At 38.8% G+C, this 24,159-nt stretch overlaps 1 protein-coding gene across 2 annotated transcripts in view; it reads right to left on the reverse strand.

Moving 5' to 3' along the window:
• Window positions 1-17,058, reverse strand: part of ZC4H2 (zinc finger C4H2-type containing) — a 31,799-nt gene extending 14,741 nt beyond the window's left edge. Inside the window, exons 1-2 of one of the 2 annotated variants that reach the window (XM_072956538.1) lie at window positions 16,756-17,058; window positions 16,282-16,358 (exon numbers count right to left, since the gene is read on the reverse strand). In XM_072956538.1, coding sequence (XP_072812639.1) covers window positions 16,282-16,334 — 53 coding nt within the window. In that variant the 5' untranslated portion in view covers window positions 16,335-16,358; window positions 16,756-17,058. Of the gene's footprint in view, window positions 1-16,281; window positions 16,474-16,755 lie in introns of those variants that run through there. The other variant, XM_006217911.1, reaches the window with a different exon arrangement.
• Window positions 17,059-24,159: the final 7,101 nt, after the last annotated feature.

The raw sequence follows: 24,159 nt of genomic DNA on the forward strand, positions 1-24,159 counted from the left end.
ACAAAAATATTTTCTTATAATTTAAATGACTGTTTAATAGTTCTTGAAAGAGCTCTTGCAGACTTATTTAAGATACTATTTTAATCAGATTTTTCTGGTCTGTGTCATTTCTCATACACAATAACTTTTTACTTTAAGGGAGAACCATGATGAAATCTTTTTGAAGATATTTTAAACAGCAATTAAACTCAGCATATACAGTGGCAATTATGCATATAAGTCAACTGAAGGGATGATAATGTGAACATTCATGATCAAATTCATATGTGCTCATGCACTGACAGTAACACAATTCCCTCTTTGCCAATAGCAGTTGTAAGGTAGCTTGTATTTAGGACACATTCTGACTTAAGACTTTTAAAATATAAAACATGTGCATCTTAAATGGTAACATATGATCCTTTAAAACCAAATTTGGGGAATAACCTTGACTTCCACTCAGGTCAAGATAGAGTAACAGGGACCAGACTCACCGTCCTGTGCAAAATAACTAAAACAAAACTAAATAAAACAAACAAACAAAAACATCAAGACAAAAATGTATGAAAAAGAAAACAGTGATCAAGTCACTGGATATCAGGCAAGTAAGGTCAATGATATCTGAGAGATGGAAAAGCTTAGATGAGCCTGAGGACTGTCCTATCATACTGCCTAGAGAAATATTCTAGGCTGAAAGGCAGGGACATGGAACTCAGACAGAGCCTGGCCATCTCCCTCAGTTGAAATGGATCTATGAGTCTGGAGAAGCCAAGGCATCTGGAGTTCACAATAAAGAGTTTTGGAGAGGGGAGACCTGTGTAGAGACAGAGTACTTACAGTCTTCAGAGGATCCCCCTAAAGTACTCACTGAAATATTGATCAGCACATGTGTGTAAGAAAACCAACTACCTGAAGCCAAGGAAAAAAGAAACACCCCAAAGGGTTAGAGGGAACAGTGATCAGAGCCTACAAAGGGCTGAGAATAGTGACTATTCCAAACAGCCAAGACAGAAAAACTTCACAATTTACAAAGCATCAAAGTACAAAGACAAATTCTGCATCACTGCTAGGAAAAATGAGCTCTACAATAAATGCTGCTATGGTCCCACTCAACTAAGCTGAAAAGCAAGGCCCAGAAAGATAAAACCGATTCCAAGTGTCTTAATGACATTCCAGAACAAAGCTTAAGAATATTTGTAGGAATAAAAAAAATATGCAGAGTCAACAAGAGAAATTTCAAAATGCCTAGCATCCAACCAAACCTTGCCAGGTGTGCAATTAAGCAGAAAAAATGAAATCCATAATGTAGAGAATAATAAATAAAAACTAAGAAATTACATGGTTGATAGAATTAGTAGGCAAGGATACTAATATTTATTATAAATGCATTTCATATATTCAAAAAGCTTGAGGAAATATTGGCCATATTAAGTAGAGTCATGGGAGAGATGAAAAAGAACCAACTAAAATATCTAGAGATGAAAACTTCAATGTCCAAAATGAAAAGTATATTAGTCAATTTAGACAATAAAGGAGAAAAGATTAAAGAACATGAAGATATACCAAAAGAAAGTTTCCCAAATGAAATACATACAGAAAAAAAAAAAGATTTAAAGAAATAAACAGCGTCAGCAAATTTTGGGACAACTTCAAGTGGCTAAAAACACATGTAACTGGAGATCAAGAAGGAGGGAGAAAAAAAAATATTTGAAGAAGAAATAACCAAAAATGTTTCAAATTTGATGAAAACTATACATGAATGAATCCAAAAAGTTCAACAAACCTCAAGCACAGGAAGCAGGAAGAATACTACACCAAGTCATATCACAATCAAATTACTCAAAACCAGTGATAAAGGGAAAATCTTAATAGCAGTCTGAGGGGCAAAAGGCACATTACCTAGAGAGGAACAAAAAGGCAGCCCATAGTTTAGTTTGTTTGGTCATCCTTTCTCCATAGCATTGCCTTTGCATCATTATCCAAATCAGTTGTCCATATATTTGTGGGTTTATTTCTGGACTCTCTATTCTGCTCCATAGGTCTATTTGTGCATCTTTATTCCAGTAATTCACTATTTTGATTACTACACTTTAAAATAATTCTTGAAATCAGGCAGTGTAAGTTCTCCAAATTTGTTATTCTTCTGGCAGAGTTGTTTTAGCTACTCTAGGCCTTTTGCATTTCTATATGAATTTTAGAGTTCATTTATCAACTTCTATAAAAATGTCTGCTGAGATTTTGATAGGATTGCATTGATTGGACAGATTAAATTGTTGGATTTCACCAGTGTTTCAAATAATGCCCTTTTTTCGGTTCTGAGATCCAATCCAAGATAGCACACTGCATTTAGACAGTTTTCTTTTGAATAGTGTTAGCATGGTATATCTTCTTCCTTCCTTAACTTGTTTCCTTATTTAAAAGAAAATACTGATGAATATGACTTCTTCATCAACATTAAAAAGTTCCACAATTCAAAAGACGCTGTTAAAAGAATGAAAAGGCAAATCACAGACTGGGAGAACATCTTTGCAAAGCATGTATCTGATAAAGGACTTATATCCTGAATACACAAACAACACTAAAAATTCACAGTAAGTAAACAAACAACCCAAATGAAAAATGGGCAAAAGTTTTGAATAGACACCTCACCAAAGAAGATAAATGAGTGGCAAATAAATCCATGAAGAAGACGCTCAACAGGATTAGTAACTGAAACGTTTATACTCTGCTTCTAGGGATGGAAATTGGCACAACCACTTTGGAAAACAGTTTTGTAATATCTTAAAAAGTTATACTTATGCTTACCATACGACCCAGAAATTTCACTCTAAGACTCTAACCAGGAGAAATGAAAATATTGTTCCATATAAAGACTTACATGCAAATGTTTGGAACGGCATTGTTCATAAGAGCCAAATGGTGGAAACGACCCCAATGTTCACCAACTGGTGAGCGAATGAACAAAATGCAGTATATTCATATAATGGAATACTGTCTACCAATAAAAAGGAAAGAAATACTAATATATGGTATAATGTGTATGAATCTCAAAAACAATATGCTAAGTTATATGCAATGTCCAGAAAAAGCAAATCTATAGATACAGAAAGTATAACTGGTTGCCTGTGGCTATGAGTAGGAACAGAGGTGGACTGAAACTGGGCATAAGGTTTCTTTTGGTGATGATGGGAATGATCTAAAATGGTACTGTGGTATAGTTGAATAACTATGTAAATTTACTAAAAAATCATTGAATTGTACACTTAAAATGGATGGTTTCTTTGGTATATAAATTACAACTCAATAAAGCTGTTAAAAATATATCCTTCAATAGCTTCACAGTATTAAATCTAAACCCACAACACCATCTGAACTCAAATTCTAAGCTATTTCTTCACCTCTGCTCCTGTTTTCCCAGTAAAATAAATAACTTGTCAAAAGGCTTGTGTATAGGAAACAGATTTTAAATACAGTTGGATGACTGAGGTACCCAAGAGGAATGCGAAGGGGATTAATGATAAAAAAAAAAAAGAAATGGGAGCTTGTTACTCTTGTAGTTGATTGACTTTACCACATTCTTCAGGAGTAGGATCTAATGCCCAGCCTTCCATGCTCTGTCCAGCAACTGGGTAGTTTGGGCTAAGATTAAATTTAAGTAAAAGTTCATTCCTTGCTCAGATCTACAGAGTGGGCATCATGCCAGCCACAACTTATATGTACACACACACACGTGCTAGCTTCCTTCTCTTTACATTTTCTATCAGTCAAGCAGAGAAAAAATTATTAAGCAAGTACAATTCACCCAACAGTGTGTTGAATCCTGTGGGTGATTGATGAGAAGACCTCTTCCCTCAAGTAAAATAATTGATTGTGGTCCAATACAGAAAATAGATTGAATCAGAACTATTATGGTTGAAGTAGAAGTGGGTCCCAGATTCCTTATTCTCTCTTCAAATCCATCCCTGCCTGACTCTACCAGTGACCCTTGATAGACCTCCTTGGAACTCCCAGGGCTCCTCAGAAAATTATTCCAAAGCCACCAAGCAAATCAATCCTCTTAATTTCAGAGATGAAGAAACAAATATCTAGAATGGGAAAGGAACTAGCCCGAGAGCATGCAGCTTTGGTCCTCTGGGTCCTCTAAATGTACAGACTTATGCATGAAGCAACTTGAAATTCAGTTAATTATATGTACAAGAGCCTTCTAGAGACTGGCACTGCATCATATTTCTCTCTGTAAATTCCATGTCATCTCTCATGCTGCTTTGACTATAAGTGGGGCTCAACAATTTCATTTGGAGTGACAAAAATGAATGCAAATAGATGGTAAGTCCAGGGTACTGATTGTAATTTCATTAATCTCAGAGAAAAAGAAAGATATTAAAATAGGTGGAGGGCTAATTCATTCAGTTAACATTTATTAAGAATCTATAAGTGCCAGGAACTGGGAAGTGATGGTTGTTAAGAAAGGTATTTAACAGAAATTATCTATCTATCTATCTATCTATCTATCTATCTATCTATCTATCTATTTTTAGTGTCTACTATGTTCCAGCAACTGTGCTAGGCACTTTATATGCTAATTCAATCCTCATCATGACAATATAAATAGGTATGTTTAGCTTCATTTTTACAGATGAAAAGTTTGAGGCTGAGAGAAGTAAAATAACCTGCCCAACATCACAAAGTTGGAAAGTAGAGAATTCAGTGTGGTGAACCTAATCACCTTTCCACCATATAAAGGAACTTTCCTCATATGATGCATTTCAAGCCATGGAAAACAAGTCAATGGGGTGACTCTTGTACTGGGTTAGTCAACAATTTTTTTTCAGGGTGAAATTGGGTACATCATGGAACCTCTTGGAAGCTTGGAAATTCTATCTACCTGAGAAGTAGGACTCAGCATAACCTTTCAGTTGTTGGATGACTCCATGAGATGAAATCTGTGGAATATTGTGGAACGCAAGTAAGGAAAGCATCCAAGTCATTAAAGACCCAATTTCATGTGGAAAATTTCCTAATGAAATCCTCCCAAGAGGCTAATGTGCTGCTAGTGTGGCCACAGAATCCCAGGAAAACCACAGGATACATCCTTAGGGTTTCCCACAATCACTAGGGTGCAGTCTTACTGAAATGTTGAGCCAGCTTCAGAGGCGACTTAGGCCCAACATTCACTCAACAAGTCAAGTTGGACAGCTGGGACCTGTTAAACTTGAGGATGGGCATACCAAACGAAGACACTGGCTAGCAGAGATGTATGGAAAACTGCTCAGATTTGTTGATGAGCTAGGGGAATGGTGAGAGGTAGACAGATCTAGAATATATAATATAGATATAACCCACCAGATCTTACTAATGCAGTAGTTTTTTCCAAGTGTGGTCCCTGGACTGGCAGCAACAGCATTGCGTGGGAACTTGTTAGAAAACAAATTCTCAGCCCATCTACTGAATCAAAGACTCTGGAGATGGGACTTGGTGATCTATGTTTCAATGAACCTCCAGATAGAGCCTAATGCACACTCAAGTTTGATAACCACTGTGCTAGTGTTTCAGATACATGGGATCAGAGAGAGGGAAGAATGAAGAATAATTCCAGCTCTGGGGATAGAGCACATTTACTATTGATGGGAAACTAGGAAAGGAGACTGTTTTGGGGTAGGGACAGGGGTGAAGTTGAGAGTTTTGTTGGGGTCTGTTAGAGATACTAGTGATACAACCAGTGGGGTTGGTTAGGTAGGAAGTTGGATTTGTGAGTATGGAACTCAAGGGAGAAATCAGAGCTATTGACTTTGATTCTAAGATCCTTGAGAGCACGTCTAATTTATATTAGTGGTCTTCACAGAATATCCCAGCCATGTGTATGTCCCAGAACAGGTGTTTAGTAAATGGCACTGAAGGAAGAAAAAGGAGCCAGCTTTTCCTGCCTACTCTAATCTGGTGAGAATACTACCTAAGTACCAAGTGTTCTTCCATTTAATATTTATTTGCTTATCTGGGAAAGCAGCTGTTGAAAAAGCAGTTTTCTTGGAATAGTTCACCTTGAAGACTTTCTTACAGCTCAGCACCAAATGTCAACCCCTTTCCATTCTCTACCCTAAAGTCAGAATTGTTTGGCTTGACTTGCCCATTCCTAAGTTCCAGAATTCCCAGCTGTCCCATGACTTGCTGTTTACTGAGCACAGGGGCTGAGTTACTTCTCAAACCAGGTGATAGTGGAGGCTGCTAAAGCTGCCAAAGCAATGGCAGGTGGAAGGAAGGAAAGAAGGAAGGAATGAAGGATACAAGGAAGGAAGGAGACATATGTCAATTCAAAATTTTATTATAAGGCAGAATAACTTGAGTGCTATAATAAATCTCCATGTGGGAGCCCAAAGGGGTAGTGATTAATTTGGACTGGGGAATTTAAGAAGGTTTTGAACAAGAAGTGGTGTTTGTTCTGGGTCTTCCTTGAAGAATGAGTAGAATTTACAGGCTTGGAATAAGGGAAGATCATTAAAGAATAAGGGATCAGCATTAGCAAAGACCTGGAAGAATGGAAGTATATGAAACAGTGAGAAACTTCTGTGTGGATAAAGGATAAGGTGAATGAAAAGTAGTAGCAGATAAGATCAGAAAGGTAGGTATAGGCCAGACTTGTGGAGGAGAGGGGCATGAATGCCATGGCAATGATTATAGGCAAGTATCTATGGTCATACAGTAAGAAGTGACTTACAGTGAGAAGTGAATCTTAGATTGTGACCCAATACACACATACACAGATATAAAACTGAAACACAAAAGTTTCCACAGGGAATACCTACCATTTATTATTCAACCTATACTGATATTGTCTATCTTGTTTTGTCTAAAAAAATGTTTTTGCAAATGCTACTTGAAACTAATACATTTCATGACCTACTAATAGTTCATAACCTGTGTTTTGAAAAATACTGCTACAGGCAATGGGAAGTCAGTGAATGCGTTTGAGGAATAACATAATAACACTAGTTATTATGTTATTAACACCAGGAAGGCAGTTCTCAGAGTAGTGTGGATGGCATTGAAAATAGGGGGAAGATTGAAGATAGGAAAGTAACTCTAAAGGTGGAAATGGGCACAACACTACAATTATCTTGGCCAGTCATTTTAAAGGCCTAAAATGGGGCACTGAATGTGGAAATGAAGAGGAGGGCAGGAATTTGAGCGAGATGTTGGGGGTAGAAACAACAGGACATACTACATGATCAGAGGTGAGTTATAAAAAAGAAAGGGTAATCAAAATCAACATTCAGGTTTCTGGGGTTAATGACAGTACTAAACAAGAAGTTTAGGGGAAGGAGCTAGATTGGGGTAGAGAGAGATGAACTTTTAAGAGTTGGCCAACTTGAGGGTCAATGAGGAAATCAAAGCTGAAATTAAAAAATACCTTGAGACAAATGACAATGAAAGCACAACCACACAAAACTTAAGGGACACAGAAAAGGCAGTGCTAAAAGGGAAGTTTATAGTGATACAAGCCTTCCTCAAAATAGAAGAACAACCTCAAATAAACAATTTAACCCACAAGCTGAATGAACTAGAAAAAGAAGAACAAAAAAATCCAAAAGGCAGCAGAAGGAAGGAAATTATAAAGACTAGGGAGGAAATAAATAAAATACAGCTTAAAAAGACCATAGAAAAAATCAATCAAACCAAAAGCTGGTTTTTTGAAAAAGTAAATAAAATCAACAAACCTCTGGCCAAACTCACAAAGAAGAATAAAGAGAGAGCACAAATTAGCAAAATAAGAAAGGATAATGGAGAAATTACAACAAATAAAATAGAACTACCAAATATCATACAAGAATATTATGAAAAACTATATGGAACCAAACTGGATAACCGAGAGGAGATGGACAAGTTTCCGGAAACATACAGTCCATCAGACTGAATCAAGAAGAAACTGACCACTTGAACAAACTGATCACTAGAAATGAAATCAAATTAGCAATAAAAAACCTTCCTACAAGTAGAAGTCCAGGACTGGATGGCTTCACCGGGGAATTCTACAAAACATACAAAGAAGCACTTCCTTCTCAAACTCTTCCAGAAGATTGAAAAGGAGGGAATACTCCCAAACTCATTCTCTGAAGCCACTATCACCTTGATACCAAAACCAGGCAAAGACACTACCAAAAAAGACAATTATAGGCCAATATCACTGATGAACATAGATGCCAAAATCCTCACCAAAATATTAGCAAACAGAATCCAACAGCACATAAAAAGGATTATACATCATGACCAAGTGGGGTTCATCCCAGGGACACAAGATTGGTTCAACATATGCAAATCAATGAATGTAATACATCACATAGAAGAGAAAGGACAAAAACCACATGATCATCTCAATCAATGAAGAAAAAGCATTTGATAAAATTCAACACCCATTTACAATAAAAACTCTCACCAAAGTGGGTATAGAGGGAACATATCTCAACATCATAAAAGCTATATAAGACAAACCTACAGCCAGCATAGTACTCAATGGTGAAAAACTCAAAAGCTTCCCACTAAAATCTGGGACAAGACAAAGATGTCCACTATCACCACTCCTACTCAACAAAGTCTTGGAAGTCCTAGCCACAGCAATCAGGCAAGAGAGAGAAATAAAAGGGATCCAAATTGGAAAAGAAGAGATGAAAGTGTCACTATATGCTGATGACATGTTACTATGTATAGAAAACCCTAAAAGGTCCACACAAAAACTACCAGAGCTGATTGAAGAATTCAGCAAGTTAGCAGGTTACAAGATTAACGTTCAAAAATCAGTTGCATTTCTTTACACTAACGATAAATCAACAGAAAAAGAAAGTAAAGAAACAATCCCCTTTAAAATAGCACCCAAAGTAATAAAATATCTGGGAATAAATCTAACCAAGGAGGTGAAAGAATTATACACAGAAAACTATAAACCACTGATGAAGGAAATTATAGAAGACTTTAAAAAATGGAAAGATATCCCATGCTCTTGGATTGGAACAATCAATATTGTTAAAATGGTCACACTGCCCAAGGCAATCTACAGATTTAATGCAATGCCAATCAAATTACCCAGGACATACTTCACAGAACTAGAACAAATCATAATAAAATTTATATGGAACCATCAAAGACCTAGAATTGCCAAAACATTACTGAAGAGAAAGAAAGAGGCTGGAGGAGTAACTCTCCCAGACTTCAGACAATACTATAGATTATAGAGCTACAGTCATCAAGGCAGCATAGTATTGGTACAAGAACAGACATATAGACCAATGGAACAGAATAGAGAGCCCTGAAATGAACCCAAAAACTTTTGGTCGACTCATCTTTGACAAAGGAGGCAAAAATATAGAATGGATAAAGACAGTCTCTTTAGCAAATGGTGTTGAGAAAACTGGGCAGCAGCATGTAAAATAATGAAGTTAGAACACTCCCTTACACCATACACAAATATAAACTCAAAATGGATCAAAGACTTAAACATAATACAAGATACAATAAACCTCCTAGAGGAAAATATAGGCAAAACATTATCTGACTTACATCTCAAAAATTTTCTCCTAGAAGAAATAAAAGCAAGAATAAACAAACGGGACCTAATGAAACTTACAAGCTTCTGCACAGCAAAGGAAACCATAAGTAAAACAAAAAGACAGCCTACAGAATGGGAGAAAATTTTTGCAAATGAAACCGACAAAGGCTTGATCTCCAGAATATATAAGCAGCTCATATGACTTAAGAAGAAACAACCAAACAACCCAATTCAAAAATGGGCAAAAGACCTAAACAAGCAATTCTCCAAGGAAGACATACAAATGATCAATAAGCACATGAAAAAATGCTCAATATCACTAACTATCAGAGAAATGCAAATCAAAACCGCAATGAGGTATCACCTCACACCAGTCAGAATGGCCATCATTCAAAACTCCACAAATGACAAATCCTGGAGAGGCTGTGGAGAAAGGGGAACCCTCCTACACTGCTGGTGAGAATGCAGTTTGCTGCAGCCACTATGGAAAACAGTATGGAGAGTCCTCAAAAGACTAGGAACAGACTTACCATATGATCCAGGAATCCTGCTTCTGGGCTTATATCCAGAAGGAACCCTATTTCAGGATGATACCTGCACCCCGATGTTCATAGCAGCACTATTTATAATAGCCAAGACATGGAAACAGCCTAAATGTCCATCAACAGATGACTGGATAAAGAAGATGTGGTATAATTATATAATGGAATACTACTCAGGCATAAAAACCGACAACATAACGCCATTTGCAGCAACATGGATGCTCCTGGAGAATGTCATTCTAAGTGAAGTAAGCCAGAAAGAGAAAGAAAAATACCATATGAGATCGCTCATATGTGGAATCTAAAAAAGAAAAAAAAACAACGCATAAATACAAAAGAGAAATAGACTCAAAGACATAAAATACAAACTTGTGGTTGCCAAGGGGTCAGAGGGTGGGAAGGGATAGATGGGATCTCAAAATTGTAGAATAGATAAACAAGATTATACTGTATAGCATAGGGAAATATACGCAAGATTTTATGGTAGCTCACAGAGAAAAAAATGTGACAATGAATATATATATGTTCATGTATAACTGAAAAAGTGTGCTCTACAGTGGAATTTGACACGACATTGTAAAATGATTATAAGTAAATAAAAAATGTTAAAAAAAAAAAGAGTTGGCCAACTTGAGCTGTGTCTGTGGAACAACCAGGTGGACAAGCCCATTTGGGTATGGGTTGTATGAGGATGCAGCTTGGAAGGAGGGTAGGGGGTATAGATTGAAGATTTGGAGGTAATATTTGAGGCCATAAGAGTATAGGAGGTAACCCAGGAGAATGTTTAGAGGGAGAAAACATAGAGGATCCAGGGCAGAAGCAGACTTAAGAGGAACTACTTAACACCGCAGTATTTACTTCCAAAATGAGTTTTTCCTTTCTTAAGTTAGGAAAACTCATTATGTATTGGTATGTGTGCATCAGGGCATGGATGTGTGCATATGTGTGTGTGGATGGCACATGCATGTTAAGGAGTTATTAGTATGCATTTGGGGAGCTGGTGAAGGGCTCTGGTTTATCTAATGATGGCTGTGCTCACCTTCTTTAACTCATGAATTCTTTCCTTCCCTCTTTTCCATCTCCCTTCTTTTGTTCCATTCCTTCCTTCCCCTTTCCACATATCCACATGCTCCTTTATCACCACTTGAAAGCTCAAGGAACAGATGGGCAAAATAGACCAGTGTGGGATTTGGGGGCTGAAGTCTGGAGCATAGTGTTGGAGTGTGGTTGGATTGGGAAGGAAGAAGGGCTGTGAGCGTGTGGTCAGAGTCAGAAGTGAGGAATGGTCTGTGGTGGGAGAATCTATTCCTGAGACATTTCCCACTTCAAATTCTGCCATCAATGTATGTGAGCACTGACTATGAATGTATATATTTCTGTGCCTGGGAGTGAGTCTGGCTCTCAGCCTGACCTAACCAGGTCTTGAGGTGATATTACCATCACCACTGCTACTTCAGCCCAGAAGTAACATTATTACTTTTTTTAAAACAGAAATAGGCTGCTTTATTTATATCTTTAAGGGATTTAGGATTAGAGCAGTTGAAGAACTATGAATAATGGTTAATTAGATTATCAGCATCTACTGAAATGAATATGCCATGTGAATTGGAAGATATATTCTCTCTTCTTTTCCTAGCTGTGTGACCATAGATAGGTTACCTAACCTCCCTGAGCTTCAGTATCCTTATCTGTAAAATGGGGACAATAAATCCTACCTCAGATTTCCATTAGCAAGATTAAATATTAAATGAGCCAAAAGCTTTTAAATTAGTAAGTATTCAGCAAACGTTAGTTGCTTTCTCCAGTTCCTTCTACCCCTTCCTTCTCTCCACCTCTTATACATGTTTTACCTGTCCATATGTGAACATCAAGTATGTACTTATAATACTTTCCCACTTTAAATTCTTAAACCAAGCGAAGTAACCTTTGCATATTACTGTTAAATTGTGAAAAGCAGGGGAATTTAAATCACTTTGGTGCATATACATCTATAATTGTTATGTCTTCTTGGTGGATTGACCCTTTCTCACATAATTCAGTCATGTTTTTAAATCGACTGTCATTTAATTGGTTTATTTAGACCATTTATATTCAACATAATTATTGATATGTTAAGGCTGTCTGTCATTTTTTTACCTGTTTGCTCTCTGTGTTTCTAGTTTTTTCTGTTTTCTTTGTCCTGCCTACCTGTGGGTGACTTGAATATTTTTTCAAATTCCATTTTGATGTATCTATAATTTTTTAAATTGAAGTATAGTTGATTTATAATATTAGGTTCAGTTGTACAACATAGTGATTCAATAATTTATATAGATTATACTCCATTTAAAGTTATTATAATGTATTGACTATGTTTCCCTGTGTGTGCAATACACCCTTGTGTCTTATTTGCTTTATATATAGTATTTTATGTCTCTTAATCCCCTACCCCATTATGCCCCTCATCCCCTTTCCTCTCCTCACTGGTAAGCATTAGTTTGCTCTCTAAATATGTAAGTCAGTTTCTGTATTTTGTTATATTTATTCATTTATTTTATTTTTTAGATTCCACACATAAGTGATAACATACAGAATTTATCTCTCAAAAAACTAAAAATAGATCTACTCTTGTATATATCTAAAAAAAACAAAAATAATAATTTGAAAAAATATATGCACCCAATGTTCATAGCAGCATTATTTAAAAATGCCAAGATATGGAAGCAACCTTAGTTTCCATCAACAGATGAATGAATAAAGAAGATGTGGTATATATATATATATATATATATATATATATATACACACACACACACACACACACACACATACACACACAATGGAATATTACTCAGCCATAAAAAGAATGAAATTTTGCCATTTGCAACAACATGGATGGACCTTGAGGGTATTATGCTTAGTGATTTATCCATGTTTTTCAGTGCATATCTTTGAAACATTTTTATTGATTTTCTCAGTATTACATTATATGTACATAATTTATCAGTTTTCTGATGTCATTATTTTACCAGTTTGAGTAAACTATAGAAACTTTCCTCCCTTTTACATCCTTTTACACTCCCCTGTTTATAATATAAATGTCTTAAATAGTTCCTCTATATACATGGAGAACCACATGAGACAATGTAATAAATTTTGATCCAATCATCAAATATGATTCATACAACTCAAGAGGCAATGAAATTCTGTGGTATTTACCCATGTTTTTGTCTACTGGGACCTTCTTCCAAGGTTCCTTCTTTATCATTTCTTTTATGTTTTAAGATTTACTTTGGTTATTCTTATAGAGTAAATCTACTGATAAATCTCATGTTTCCTTTCATCTGAGGATGTCTTGATTATCCCTTTATTCCTGAAGGATATTATCACTGAACATAGGCTACTGGGTTGATGATTCTTTTCCTTCAGCTCTTGAAAAATGTTGTGCTACTTCCTGCTAGGGCCTCATCAGTTTTTGATGAGAAATCTGCTTACATTCTTTTTTTTTTCCTAAAGGTGGTGTTTCTCTTTGGCTGCTTCCTAGATCTTTTCTCTGCTTTTGCTTTCAGAAGGTTGACTATGATGTGTCTTGGTGTGAATTTCTTGGAATCTATCCTGATAGTGTTTGCTTAGCTTCTTGGATCTGGAGGTTTATGTTTTTGCTCAATTTGGGAAGCTTTTAGCCACTATTTCTTCAAGTATTTTTTATGACCCTGCCTTTTTTCTCTTCTCATTCTAAAATTCTGTTAACATGAATGTCAGATCTTTTGTTATAGTCCCTACAGGTCTGGAGGCTCTGGCTCGGCTCAATTCCTTTTTGTTTCTTTTTTCTTTTTTTCTTTTTGCATCTAATTTCCCTCTGTTCAGATTGGGTGATTTCTATTGTTTTATGTCTAAGTTGTCTGATTCAACCCTCTGTCTTCTCTGTTGAGCCCATCCATTGAGTTTTTAGAGGTTTTTGTTCGTTTTATTTATTTATTTATTTATTTATTTATTTATTTATTTATTGGCTATCATATTTTTTAGTTCTCCAACTCCCATTTGGCTCTTTGTGTTTTATATTTCTGTGTCAAGACTTTCTATTTATATGCTGAGATTTTTCTATTTTATCAATTGTTTCAAGTGTGTTGCAGTTGCTCTCTGAAGCAATTTTATGATAACTGCTTTAAAATCCTTGTCAGATAATTCTAACATCTGTGTCACCTCAATCCTAGCATCTGTTTTTCTTGTCATTGAAATTGATAATCTTGGTATGGCAAATTATTTTTTAAATTAAATTTGGACACTCTGGATCTCTCTTAATACTATTGTTTTTGCAGGCCTCTGACATGCTACTTTTGCTGGGAAGGGGGGCAGTATAAGTCCAGCTTCTCCAGTGGGTCTCTGATTGACATCCAGGTTGGAAAGAGGCTCCTTGTTACTGCTGGTTGAGTGTGGGAGATCAAGCCTCTCTCTAGGCCTCTGAGGATCCCATCCCAGCTAGTAGTGGTAGGAATGCCAGGTGTACCACTGGTGTGGGTTGAAGCCATGGCCCCGCATTTGGTCTCCACTGAGAGGAGTCACTTTCTTGTTCTGAACTGTTCATTCTCTTGGTATTGGGTAGGGACTTCTTTAAAGTCCAGTAAGAATAAGTCTAGGCTCTTCACTTGCAGGCATAAACTTCTTATTAGTTGCATTGTTACTATGACAGCTGACATTTTCCTGCACCATGGTATCTCACTCCCTGTCTCCTGATGCTTTTGCAGAGAAAAATTGCAATATACCCTCCCTCTCTATCTTTTCCCAGACCCACCATGGGATAGAGAGGGAAGACCACAGTCTCTGCATGCAAATTGACTAGATTCCTGTCAAAATCTGGCATTTTCAAACTCTTTGGCTCTGTATAAGTTATTTAAATTGTCTGAGTCTCCATTTTCCCAGTTGCAAAGGAGTAGAAAGTTCTCAGGACTCTTGCTAAATGAGCGACAGTAGCTCAAAGAGCTTGGCAAACCAGGGGCTCAATAAATAGTAGTTCCCTTCCTTTTACTCTCCAATATTAGAGATAAACCCCTACAAAGGACAAAAAAATAAAACAAGGTTCTTCCCCACTCCGCATCTCAAGTGTGAGTCTCACCCAAAGCATTCACTCTAAGGGTTAAATCTCTTGGTCAAAGTCTTATTTCTTAAAGGGATACACTTGATATCCCCCTCTTTTTTCTTCAGATTTCCTGGAAAATAGTAAAGGTAGACAGCTTGACCCAGAGCGCCCTCAGGAGAAGTGTGGAAGCTGGGACGAGGTGGGTAGAGGGAACGGGACTGGTGCAGGGAGTGGGGGCGGCAGAGGGTTTGGCAGAGGATGGCAGGTGAAAGAAGGCCTGGGGTCAGTTGAGTGGCAGTCCACTCAACCAGCGCTATTGTATTCTGAGCAAGGACAATATCATTGCCTTGCCAAAGCCACTCCTGGAGACAAGGGGTAGGGAACACAGGCAATAACCACTTTACCAGCCCTCCCATGAACCCATCACCTCTGGGGACTAAGAGCAACTGCTGCAATCTCACCAGAGGCGCGGAGACTGCCTCCCCAGTCTCCATCGCTCCTATACCCCTTCGGAGCACCGAGTAGGAGAGGAAGAAAGTGGTGATTGAAAGCTAAAAAAAAAAAATACACACGAGCCAGTGCTCTCTGTCCTCCCAGTCCCAGCCTGGCGGGATTCCTCCGCATCCCCAGCAGGCAGTCACTGGCAGCCAGCCGCCACCAGCACGGATGCGCTAGACTGCGCTCAAAGGGCTCGCCTGAGCTCGAGGTCCTGAAGTTGAACAAGAGACTGAAAAAGAATTAGTCTCCTGAAAACCAAAGAGCCAAATACACCTTGGAGCGAACAAACACTTTAAAAAAATAATAGGTCCAAGAATGCCATCCCCCAACTTCCACCCAAGAAGAATAAAGCTGTCTTGGGACCAACACCCTTGCCTCCAAACACACATACTGTGTCTCCAGCTGCCTTTCTCAGACACATCTAGCAAGAGAGCTCTCTCACTCAGTCTCTCTGTTTCTCTGCCTCTCTCTCTCTGCTTGTCTCTATTCCGACTTTCCCCTAGCCTTCTTCCCAACCTTGGATTCAGCGATGAATGGGCTCCTTTCCCGTCTCCCTCCGCAAGTAGCTCAACAATAGATACTTTGCATAGGTACCTCAGCCCTCTCCCACAGTGAGGGATTTGGGGGGCTTCGGAGGGGGTCTGGGGGGGGTGCTGCAACGTTCCACTTACCTGATCTCTTTAATGCTTTCCAATTTGCACATGATTTCTTGCTCATCTGCCATGCTTTTCACTCTCAATTTCACGTCCTGTGAAATGTACAAACACACAAGCCCAGAGATACAATAGACACAATGTAGCCACCTCCTCCGGGCATGGGGATCTGAGCCTGTGCGGTAGGAATTTGGAGAAGGCCTGGGAGCTGTAGTCCGCAGCTCCAGGAACAGCCAGGCAGCTCAGGGACCTGCAGGACTACAACTCCCAGAAGGCCAAGCACGACATGCCTGTTTCTCTTCCTGCATCTGCACTTTAAATCAATTTGTTACAGATAATTATGTCAAAGGTTGTGAGGAGTACAAGGGAATGGCGATATTCATTTGGCCGGTGCGCGGGAAAAAATGGGGAAGAAATACCCTAGAAGGTAACTGGAGAGATGAGAGACATACTCGCACCCCGCTGGGGCCCCTCGCTCCAACAAAAGCTTACCAGGATTTTCTAGTTAGTGGACAGTTTGGGGCTGGAGAGAAACCCTGAAGGTGAATTCGCTTTTGAGATGTTGCGCATTCTCGCAGCTGTTTGGGAATTGGTGGCTTTCGCATGCAGATAGAGATGGAGCGGTGGTGGGGGTGGAGAAGAGGCGGAAGGGAGGAGGGAGCAGCTGCTTAAGCTGAGGGATGGGGCGGTGGTGACGTCGTTCCTTCCAGCCCTCCAACCATTCCACAGTTATTGACCTCAAACTTTGCCAGTCTATAAAGGAGATGTACTAGGGGAAGCACTGAGTGAAGCAAAGATAAATAAAAGCAAGTCCTTGCCTTTGAGGAGCAGGAGAGAATGAAAGGTAACCCACTAATTACAGTGCATTGTGCTGTCATAATACAGGAATGAATAAGGTGTAACCTGAGCAGAGAAGACGTAGGGTAACTGAGAATTTTCCAGACCTTTGAGGAGGATTGACTTTCTAGAACAGGGCATAACACATATAAAAAGCAAAGGACAAGTGGGCTAAGATATCTGAAGCATAAGGATCATATATCGAGTGGGGAGGTGGGAAAGAGAAATGGGAAGATGTAGGTTGGAAACAGATTGTGAAAGACCTTTGATTTAAATCCAAACTAAAGAGTTAGATTTAATTGTATAGGCACACATTTATCCAGTACATTTATCAAGTGCTTACTGTGTGCCAAATAATGCCAAGTTACTTTACGTTTCAAAGCCAGGGAGTGATAAGGTTGGAGAGATGTCTTAGGGAGATGACTCTAGAAGCAAAGTGGAGAATGATTTGGAGGAGATGAGAACATGTAAGATCTAGTTGCTCAGAGAGCATGGACAGGCCCATAGAGCTGGGTTTTGGATAAAAGGAGGACTTTGACTCATTCCCAACTAAAAGTGAGCTGGATCTCTCTCTGATTGAGCTTGCTTGCCCTTTGCTTTTCTGAGCTTCAGTTTCCTCACCTGAAAAATGGACCTGTTTGACCCCACCTCAAAGACTTGTTTTGAGTATTCAATGAGATCATCCCCAGAGGGTATTAAAATACAGGGCTTGATATTTTGGGAAGCTGGAGAGAAGTTAGTAGGGCATGAGTCTCAGGACATCTGGATGTCCACAGTGATTTTACAAGTTTTCTAGGGAAGGAATTGAATCCTTTCTCATTATTGGATCCCAGACATCCCTTTCACACCTAGGAAGTTCTCTCTGGTGTCTAGCCTAACAGTTTCCTGATGGTTTGAAGAAACCTGTCTTATAGTGCCACTAACAGCCATTTGAAGACCACTGGTTGGTCACAAAGACTGTGGATCTGAGCTACTCTACCTTAGAGTTCAGTGCCAAAACTGGTTGCAGCTCTGCTCTATAAGAGGAGAGGGAAGGGAATGAATCCAGGTAAGTGCCTGGCATGTATAAACTACTGTGCTGAGAGCTGTATGTACAGTCCCTCATTTCATCCTCTCAACTACTGTGGAGAGGGTAAGTAGATTTATCCCTTTTTACAAGGAAGAAAAATTGACTCAGGAAGACTGACTTGGCCAAGGCCACAAAATTAGTTACAAAGCTAAAGCCTGGACTCAGGTTGGACAAAGGAATTTACAGATTAAGGAAGGGAATATTTCCGAAAAAAATACGAAGAACAGAAGTAAAATGAGGTCTTAAGTATATATATTTATGTCAAAAAATTGCTTTATGAGTTAACTTTGGTTTAAGGAGAAATGGAGGGAGTGTATGAGGGTGTGAGGGAAGTAATTTAGGAATGATCTTTGAGGTTTTAAAACTAATGTCTCTTCTTTCATCATCCACTTCCTCTTAGACTCTTTACCTCATGCTCTGTTCATGTGTCTGGTCAGGATCTAGATGTGGCTTTGTTCTGTTTAAATTAAATGTGTTAATAGCTTTACAGTCTGATTTTCAAAGTAATTTAGCAAATATCTTCTTTCAAGCCTCACCAAAGCCCTATTTCACAGATAAGGAAAGAGGCCAAGAGAAGCAAAGGACTTATCCAAGGTAACCCAGCCTGTCTGAAATAGATAGATACCAAACTTTGAACTCAGGGGCTCATGCTTTTCCCATAGCCCCACACTGCCTGTATCAAGCTGCTGCTGCCCCCGTGGAATCCAAATGTCTCTGTTACTTCAGCCAGACAGTATAGTGCAATATGGAGACCCTGCAGAAGGCCAAGTATGTTCCATGCTCCCAATCTAAGTACACTGAAGGACGATGACAGTTAATCTAGGAGAAGGGGCCTTGGGAGCACTTAGATCTTGGAAGAAGTTTTGTACTATTTGTAACAGTCAAGGTGTCCAATTAAGGAAAGGGTCCATAAGCCTCTAAGCCTCCATGGATTTATCTTGGCTTCTTGACCTCTTTAATAACAGGTGTCTCACCTGCTCCTTGCCAAGTTGTAAGAAACCAGGCTAGCAGTGACAGGAAGGAAAATGTTACAGATAAGAGAAGGGAATAGAAAGGAACCATCACCTTCTGTCTCTTCTCTTGAAGCAGTACTTAAAACAATACCTTCAAGCCAAGCTGGTAGCCTTATAGTAAGTATTCAATAACTCTCGATTGATCAGAAGCCTATAATAAATGAGAGAATATTTAGGAGTTGTACTAGCAGTGAGTTATAATGTGTTATTTTATCAGAAAAAAAACTGATTGATTTGAGGTTGTGGGAATGAAATATCTTGGTCCTATCAGAATCAACATTGTCCTTATTGCTAAGAAACAGATAAGGAGGCAGAGTATGTTGGGATGAATACCATTAAAGTGTAAAGTATTAGCAAAGGGGAAGCCAACCAGTCTCTTGTTGACCTGATACCTTCAAAGAATAGATTAAGATTTTAAGAGTGGAGGCCAGAATATTTGAATTCATATATCATTCCCTGTGCTTCAATAATAAACTGAACTAAGAGAGGAGGCAGAGATGCTACAGTAGCTTTCAATTTGACTTGCCTTTCAAAAAATGCTGCAAAATACTTATTGAATTTCTTAAGTCATATTTCTTAATCAGTATTTCTAAGAGAAAAATGAGCCAAATTTTTGGGGTCATTCAGCCAAGAAATATTTATTATGTACCTGTTGTGTCAGGCACTATGCTAGGCAGCAGAGATTCCACAGTAGATATGACAGACATAGGCCCTGCCCTCACCAAGCCTACAATTGGAGAGGCTTGTTATTACAAAGATTGCACACATAAGTATATAGCTATATCCAGCAATTAGAAATTGGAAGAAGTCTGGGTTCTGTGAGCATGCAAAACAAGAGAATGAACTTAGTCTTAGGAAATAGGAAAGGGAACAGTCAGGGAAAAGCTTTCTGAAGGAAGAGTCCTGAGGGGAAACTAGGAAGGAAAGAAGGAGAGGAGCAGGAGTCATCAAAGATTCATTCATGTAGTCAGCCATCAAATATTTCTTGGGCACTTACTACATGCCAGACACTCTTCTAAGTACTGGAGATATAGTGCTTTGCATGTATTGTCAATTTAATCCTTGTAATGACCTTATGAAGTATTACTATTATTATCTCCATGTTACAGAAGAGGAAGCTGAGGCATAGAGAAGTGAAGTAACTTTGTCCCAGAGTCACTCAGCTAATAAGGCAGAACTGGGATTTGAATTTAGACAGTCTGGCTCCAGAAGCCATGCTCTTAACCACTATGTTATATACTACTTCCCTAAGATTCCTGTCCTCATGAAGTTTACTTTCTTGTTGGAGGTGCCAGACAATAATCATGGAAAAGAAAAAACAAATAAATATGAGAATTTTAGGTGGAGATAAGACCAATAAACAAACTAAAAGAAGATGATGGAATAGAGTGGTGGCAGAAGGGGAAATGTTTTAGGTAGGATGGTCCGAGAAGGATTCTCTTCAGAGGTGACATTGAAGTAGAGACCTGAGAAGGACCCAGCCATGCAATGATCTGGAGAAAGTCTTCCAAGCAGAGGGAATAGCCAGTGCAATGAGCCTTCTTTCATAGGAGGCATGAAGCAGGAACATGCTTGTCCTATAAAAGAAAGTAGGCAGGGCTCTGTCTGATGGAGGAGAGCAATAATAGATTGAGGAAATAGGCAGAGACAAGCAGTATCTTGTAAATCAAGATGAGGGGTTTGGATTTTATTCTAATTACAATAGATAGCCACTGAGGGTTTTAAGTAGGGGAGTAACAGGATCTAGTTTTTAAAGGTCACTCAGACTGCTGTGAAAATAGATTGTACTGGAGCAATAATGGCAACAGGAAAATCAGCCAGGAGACTATTGCAGTTATTCAGGAAAAAGATGATGGTGGCTTGGATTGGAGTATAACAGTGAATATGAAGAAAAACAGGCTGACTGGAAACATATTATTGGATGCAGAACTGATATAATTAGCTCATAGATGGGATGAGGAGTTATAGAGGGAAAGATAGGGGCTCCTAAAATGACTTGTGGATTTTTGGCCTGGGCAATAGGGTAGTACCATTCACTGAGACAAGAAAGACTGGAAGAGAACATAGGATGTTAGAATTGGATGGACCCCACATGTGGCACATAGAAAAGCTGAAGAGTGAAAATTATCGTTGACCTGCCTGGGGACAACCAGTGAATGGGTAATTTCATTTTCACACTCCTCCAGAAACTTGCATGCCTTCCATCGCTTCAATTAATCTGGCCTAATAATTCATATAATTATGATATAGGAGTAATGGAAGCCTTCCCCAAGATTCCCCTTGTAGATGGGAATTGTGGGTAATTAGCATATAATTTTCATAAGCCTACATGGATTGTGCTAGATATTCTTGCTATTTTTGATGGCTTTGTGTCTCTGAGCTTTCTTATCCTTCTATACTTTCTCAACTACCCAATGTCACTGACCTAGATCCCCCACATGCAAAGTACAAGGTATAAAGAAGAGGTGGCAGAGTAAGGGAGCCCCACTCCAAGTCTGTAAACTCTGTTGTGAAAAAACCCTATTATAAAAGTATTCATATAAGTATGAATTTTCTTAGTAAACATTTACCAGTTTCCTCCATAACTCAAGGGAGGAGAAGACATACTGCAGAGTCCAGAACCTTGGATTCAAATCCCAGCTCTGACACTGCCTTAGTCTTCCCATCTGTAAAACAATAGGATGGAACTCTAATGTCACCTAGCACTTAAAATAAAATACTTAACAGAGGTGTCAACTGAAAAAAAATGCAAACATGAGAGTTGTGAGTTAAGTTTTATTTGGGGACAAAATGAGGACTATAGCTGGGAGACAGCCTCTTGGATAGCTCTGAGGAACTGCTCTGGAGATCATAGGGGAAGTCATTATATACGTGATTTTGGTGAAGGGAGTACATGCAATCAAGCACACTTTTGGTGGAAGGTTGCTGCTAGTCATGAAGAGCAGATATTTCCATTAATGGTTTTAGTACTTTTCTAGATATGAGGTGTAGGAAACTGGACTTATAAAAACTTCTCCTGAAAATATCTAACTATCTGAAGACCTCATTCCTGATCTCCACCCTGAACTCCTTTCAGGATGTGTTGAAGGTCAGCAACTGAAGTGGCTAGTGACTTCATCCTTGTAGAGGCAGATGGTGAGTGACAATTTTTAGTTGACAGAGGATACATGCTTAAAACCTCATTTTCTAAGCCTAATAAGATGTAAGCACAGAGCCCTCCCTGGTTTATTGCCCTGTGTCATCCATCCTCCCAATCCCCTCAACTCCTGGTAGATATGAGTCATTTAATCCATCTGCCCTTGTCCTTTCCTATTGATCCTGTTCTAAAGGATGCAGTCATTCTCTCATTTCCCTGAACTTTTTCCTTATGTGCTTATTCCCACAGCACTTGCATTCTAATCAGGAGAGAAGAGAAATCATGTGAACACTTGCTTTTGTTATATTTATTTTGTAAATAAATATATGCAGGTTTTCTAAATCTGTGCTGATCTGATTCCATGAAGAGGCAGACTAAGGAAGCAGGAGAGCTGAGTTGAGGGACTGACTGCACCACTAACCAATCAAACCTTCTCTGGGTCTGTTTACTCATCTGTAAAATAATTATCTCACTAGATGATGAACTCTGGGGCCTTCTGTAGTGCTGACATTCTTGAGATTCTATTTTTTACTAGATATGGTTTTTAAAATTCATCAACTTAGTGGAAACATTTGCCACCAATCCTTTCCTCATTCACTCCTCATTTACTCAGTCACTCAAATGGGAGGAAGAGGAGGCAGGAGACCTGGGTTCTCTGTCCAGCTTTGCCATTAACTGTGAGAGGTCTGGTCCCTTCTTTGGGCTTCTGTTCCCACATTTCTAACACAATGGGATTGGACTAGCTGGTCTGGTACTCTAGCTCAGTCATTCTGGGATTCTATCATGGTGTAAGTGGTATCCTTTAGGATTGCTAGGGAGCAAAAGGAGCTGGTTAATCTTTGTAATTTTTTTTGACTCCTTGAATATTTCCCTCCCACTAAAACATAAGCTAGTAATGGTCAGAAGGATTTGCCAAGACCTGTGTTCACCTGTGTGTTAATATCTTTGCTGTTTACCAAATGCTTTCATCTATGTTTCATTTTTGCAGCAACCTGTCCTAGTTCTCATTGGCATCTATGGTAGCAGAGCAGCAGACTGGCTGCTGGACTCTGTATTCTTGCCTATAGAGATGGTCACAACCTTGTTCCCAGAGTGACGTCATACTAAAATAGGATTTCTTTCCTTGGCTTTCAGGCCACAACACTGCCCTTACTGCATTCTTCTCTGAGTGTTCTCCTTCTTTAGTTCCTTTTCCTTCTCTTGACTTCAAAATAGAAGTAATCATCAAGGTACAGACATCATATCTGTTTTTTTCTTCTGCTTTCTCCTTCAGTGAACTCACAGTACCCCCCCTCCATCTTTCTCAATTCTTATCTCTTTGAAGATGACCGAACTGTAGGTCTAGCTTTCAGTAACCTTCAGATCCTCATTGTTAACTGCCTTCTTTATATGACCAAGACTGGGTATGGAGCTGGGCTTCTAGAAAGGCTGAATCTTGCCAGGATCCCTTCACATCTGTCCCAATCTGGAGCATTTTAGAACCACCTATAGATCCCTCTTCCCCCTCATAAAGATGTTTAAGGATTAGATGAAAAGATATAAGATGTGAAAAAGCACCTAGCACAATAACTGAAATATAGTATGCATTCAGTACCTGTTAATACTTTTCACCCTCCTCTCCCCATTCCCTAATTCTCAGAGTCATTTTGTGCCCCCAAATTTGGAGAGAATTCAGTGAACAGAAACAGGATCAGAACATGAAAAATTATACATAAGTTGTCTTGATATATGCTTGAGAAGACAATGATAGATGTTTTATTTAGAAATCTCAAAGTGGACAGGGCAGCATATGATGTGAAGTTTGGAGCCATTGTCTCACCTGAGTCCAGAGCAAAAACAGC

Source organism: Vicugna pacos, chromosome X (genome assembly GCF_048564905.1).
Source record: "Vicugna pacos chromosome X, VicPac4, whole genome shotgun sequence".
NCBI lineage: Eukaryota > Metazoa > Chordata > Mammalia > Artiodactyla > Camelidae > Vicugna > Vicugna pacos.